Below are 5063 nucleotides of genomic sequence, written 5' to 3' on the forward strand. Positions count from 1 at the left end.
ATGACTGGATTTCTAAACTGCTGCTCCATCTCCAGAACTAAACATCCATCAGAAGATATCCAGGTGTCCAGAGCACTATGGTGGGCAGGTTGACAGAAATAATTATATCTGCCAGAATCCAACCACCTGGATTCATTCTGAGCTTTTTCAACTGAAACATATGTTCAGAGTTTACTTGTATGTTATTTGTGACCCAAAGCTAAGGACTGTGAAATATTGTTGCAGAACTTAAAGAATTCCAAATCACAGTATGTCAAAGACACTTAAACATCTTCTGAGAATTTATTTTATGGAAATAAATGAAATTTAAATCCTTTGAGTAAAGATGAGTCCTTGACATTGTTTTCTTCTGTTTTTAGTGCAGCATTGCTCTACTGTTTTATTTGTCTTGTTCTTACAGCGCTTATGATGCGTTTCAATAAACATGAGATTTATTGTGACGTGTGTTGAATCATCATCAGTTTCTCTGTTTCTAAGTCATGCTGTTGTCTGTCGCTGCATGTTGTGTAGAGTTTTATAGGTATAATGCTTCTGTTCATTCACTCTGACAACACAGTGACTGTAAAATGCAGAACAACATTCAATATGAGCTTTGCAGATTAAATAATGTGTCAAACACAAAGATTGACTTCAAAGCAGTTCACAGATACGTTTGTTTTGTTGTTGCTGAACCTGTTCTTTACCTTCTCCATCACATCTCTTCCATACTGACACAGAGTTGTGCACTTTAAGGGCTCTTTTTATATCTGCAAAGCCCCCAGCAGCCTTTCATGAAGCCACAACTGGAGAGTTCAACATTGGACTAGTTGGACTGGGAAAGAGTTGTACACTGTATTATGTTTATAAGCTTCATTGGCTGAATGTGCATACAGCAACTGTTGCCAGTTCTTCAGCAACCAAAGCTTTTTGGGAGAGTGGCAAAGAGAAAGACACTGTTGGAAAAAGCTCATAATAACCGGGACAACAGGTTACCAGCTGTTTGGCCATCAGAGAAAAAGCTCTGTTTGGCAGACACCAAAGACTGCACATCATTAAAAACACACCATCCCCACTGTGAAGCACAGTGGTGGCACCATCATGATGAAGCACGGTGGTGGCAGCATCATGACGTGAAGCACGGTGGTGGCAGCATCATGACGTGAAGCACGGTGGTGGCAGCATCATGACGTGAAGCACGGTGGTGGCAGCAACATGATGCCAAGTATTGTGGTGGCAGCATCATGACGTGGGGATGTTTCTTGACAACAGGCCCTGAAGGCTTGTAAAGGTAGAGGGTTAAATGAATGAAGCAACGTTTTGGGAAATCCTGGAGGACAACCTGATGCAGTCTGCAAGAGATCTGAGACTTGGGAATAGATTTGTTTTCCAGTAAGACAATGAGCCGAAGCAAACTGAACCAGCAGCAACACCACGATCTGAGACGACACAAACTGATCCAATCAGTGTATGGATGGAACAACTACTAGAACAGTTGATGCAACAGTTTGGAGAACATGGAAAACATGTTAAATGTACAATATTAATGTTTAATGAACGTATCTGGATAAATATCAGTAAAGTCATAAATGAGAATATTTCACAGCTCACTTCTCTGCAGCAGGAGGTTGATGTTCCTTAAATTCAATGAGGCGAGGATTTGACTGGTCACTCTTTAAGGACGCACAGCTGGGTTCAGGTCCAGGTCCAGGTCCAGAGGAGTCTGGTCTCTGATGGATTCTGGTAAATAGAGAAGAAAACCACCAGGAAGGAAAAATCATCTTAAATTTTTACAAATATCAACTTTGTAGCAGTTGAAACAACAAACAATAGAGTTGATACAACAGTCAGTTCTGATGTTTGATGACTTACTTCTTCACAGCAGGAGGTTGATGTTCTTTAAAATTAATGAGGTCACCTTTTGACCGGTCGCTCTTTAAGGACGCACAGCTGGGTTCAGGTCCAGGTCCAGGTTCAAATCCAGGTCCAGGTCCAGGTGGGTTCCTGTGAATAAAGATGCAGCAGTGATGTGATGCTGACTCTGACCTGCAGAAGAGTCATGGACAGGTGGAGATGGTGGTCTCACCTCTGAGCTCTGCTCTGGTTCTCCTGGTCCCCACACAGAGAGCTTGTAGAGGGAGGGACTCCCTCCTCTCTGTCCTCACACTGATCCATGCTGCTCAACTCACAGCAGCTCACACACACTTTCTAGCTTCACCTGCAGAGGAAACAAACATCATTGATCCACTGAGATCCTCCTGAAAAACATCAGCTGCCGCACTTCTACTCTCAGTCCAGCAGGTGGAGTCATGGAGCTGCAGTGAAGAGCAGCAAACACACACTGACTTCAGCGACACACGGATTCATTTGCAAACACCTTCACCAACATCTACAAGTGTTTCACCTTCTTCACACTAAAATCAAATCAGAAGTCACGTTTGAAACCAGGAAACACGAATAGATGTTCAACATGTTCCCTGAACCAACAGAAACTAAACAACGAAGTTAAAGACGAACAAATGGACTCAGTCTGATTAAAATGTGACTGAAGGAGCAGCAGAGTCACAAACTGCAGCTTCTGATCAACTCTGTTTCCTCCTGCAGCCAGAAACTGATTCAGAATCTGTGACTCTGAACAAGTAGATTCAATCATTTATGATCACAGGTGAGTTGAAACATGAAGAAGATGAAGGTGTCCAATAAAGCAGAAGTCAGCTGCTGATATTTTCTGAACCAGCGTAGCTGCAGCTCACGTTAATAAAAACTAAACACGTAGAATAATTTAATATCAAAGAAAAATCAAAAGGTTGTTTCCACTGAACTTTCATAACTGACTGAGCAGCAAGTTGGTTCATAAGAACTCATAAAAACAGAGTTCTGGAGTTTCTGAATAATAATCCGAGACCAGAACAACAGAAGAAGTTAGACTTTGAACGCAGCACTGTAATGGAGTATTTCTACTCTGAGTAACGTTCAGGATCTGAGGACTTTCTCCGTCCTGCAGCAAAGACATGAATCATGAGAGCAGCTTGTTTAATACGAACTCCTTGTAATGAATGTGTGTCCGTCTGAGAGCTCCTGAACCTCCAACAACCGAACCGGAGCACCGACAGTCGAAGCGGTTCTCCAGCGGCTGTCCGGCCGAGCTCAGGCCGCACTGAGCGGCTCAGACTGCGGCAGAGCAGCGGCTCCTCTCCGCCTCCTCCACACCATGATCAGTCTGTGGAGCTGTACGGCGACAAGGACACGAAAAAGCTTCTGTTCTTACCTTCACAACGAGAAAAAGATCTGCGACACAAACTTCAGCAAAGTGAAAGTAAAGTAGAAAAAGGGAACAGATGAGAGGCGTTTGGGTTCAGTGTAAAAATCAGACATCAGAGCTCTGAGCTGCTCTTTAACTTCAGGAGGAGAAAATTAGCTCTGTAAATGACCCAGGTTAACTAATGTTTGATGTTATTATACCTTCTTCTTTGTATAAGGTAATTGCTAAAATTTTCCAAGATTTTTTCTATTATGTACTGATGAAGAAAGTCATTTTCCTTTATTTTGATGGTCACAGACCCCTGAATTCATTCCCTGTTGCCATGTGTTTTCCCATCACCCTTTGCCTTGTGTTTTCCCACCTCCTGCCACAGACCCCCGATTCCACCCCCTGTTGCTCATTGTCCCCTTACCTCCTGCCATTTGATTAGCAACTGTATGCTATCAGAACCCCGACTCCACCACCCGTCTGGTCACCAGACCCCGATTTCATCACTTGTGGTTTATTGCCCCCCTTACCTCCGGTCACTTGATTAGCAACTGTATGTTAATTTACCTCTGTTCACCTCTGTATTGACATACAGGCCCTCCCTACCCTCTGACTTACAGTATAAATGTGTGACTCTGCAGATGTTGAGGGTCGGTCCACCTTCACAGACTCATGCTCTGTGTTGGTGAGCCCACCGCATACCGGAATACCAATAAACACCCACTACAGCAAACTTCACATGAGGACTATGAGTAAAATTTCTTCAACAAATGGTGCCGTGACCCGGATGGCAATATACTTCGGAGAAGACTCTTTTCCCAGACCAAGGACACGCCAGTGACTCATCATTCCAAATTGTATCGAGGTAAGGGATCCTTTTGAAAACCCAATTATGGTCACTGTGTGTTGTTGGAGGTCTGTGGAACTGTAGTCCCAAAGAAGTTGACGCCATCCATGTTTTTGAAGTAAGTTTGCTGTAAGTGGTTGTGAATATGGGGAAATTAAATTAAAATAAATAAATAAATAAAAGGAAAACAAAAGCAAAATAAAAACTAAACTAAATTTAAAATTCAGATTGATTAGTCTCTAAATTGTTTCATTTAAAATAGAAAGAAAATTTGAAAAGGCCTGTCTTTTGTTTGTTTGTTTGTCTGTCTGTTTGTTTGTTTGTTTGGGTAAAGGGGAATAAGAGAAGTATAGGCCTAAATAAGAAGAATAAGAATAGGCCAGTGCAGAACCAGGTGAGAAATAGGGATATGATTTGCTCTCCCAATACTTAGAAAATTACTTGTGTTCTTGTAAGGATCTGACTCGCTCTCCTTACACCAGGGAATAGTTTGTGTTTTCTAAGTAGCATGTTAACTGAAGGAAATAGGAAAGTGAATAGTGGGCAAGTGGAAGTGTACATGAGAGGATTCTAGAAGTGTTATTCTTGAAGGAAATGTGTAAGTCATTTTTGCAGAGGGTAAGAGAATGTGTTTTCTGGTTCTGTGATGTATAGGTACAAGAATTATGGTGCTTGAATTTTGGTTGTTTTAAGTTTAATTGATAAGTAGGATTGTGAAGCATAAAAAAGGGTAAAGGAAAATAAGAGAAGAATAGGCCTAAATCAGAAGAGTAAAAATAGGCCAGTACAGGACCAGGTGAGAAATAGGGATATGATTCGCTCTCCCAATACTTAGAAAATTACTTGTGTTCTTGTAAGGATCTGACTCGCTCTCCTTACACCAGGGAATAGTTTGTGTTTTCTAAGTAGAATGTTGATTGAATGGTTTGATTTTTGTGGCAGTGGTGCAACAGATAGGTTTACTGTTCCCATAAAGTACAGAAGAAAATT

The 5063-nt window shown here is 41.8% G+C and overlaps 1 protein-coding gene across 7 annotated transcripts in view; it reads right to left on the minus strand.

The window, feature by feature from the left end:
* LOC103375090 (myosin-1-like) overlaps nucleotides 1-5063 on the minus strand; it is a 68946-nt gene that overhangs the window by 42845 nt on the left and 21038 nt on the right. For 2 of the 7 annotated variants that reach the window (XM_008305292.1, XM_008305295.1), the window contains one exon: nucleotides 2063-2194. In XM_008305292.1, the coding sequence (XP_008303514.1) occupies nucleotides 2063-2151 (89 nt within the window). In that variant the 5' untranslated portion in view covers nucleotides 2152-2194. The other 5 variants (XR_521178.1, XM_008305297.1, XM_008305294.1 and 2 more) reach the window with 5 other exon arrangements.

The sequence above is a fragment of the Stegastes partitus genome, unplaced genomic scaffold (assembly GCF_000690725.1).
Source record: "Stegastes partitus isolate 25-593 unplaced genomic scaffold, Stegastes_partitus-1.0.2 Scaffold2462, whole genome shotgun sequence".
Taxonomy (NCBI): Eukaryota; Metazoa; Chordata; class Actinopteri; family Pomacentridae; genus Stegastes; species Stegastes partitus.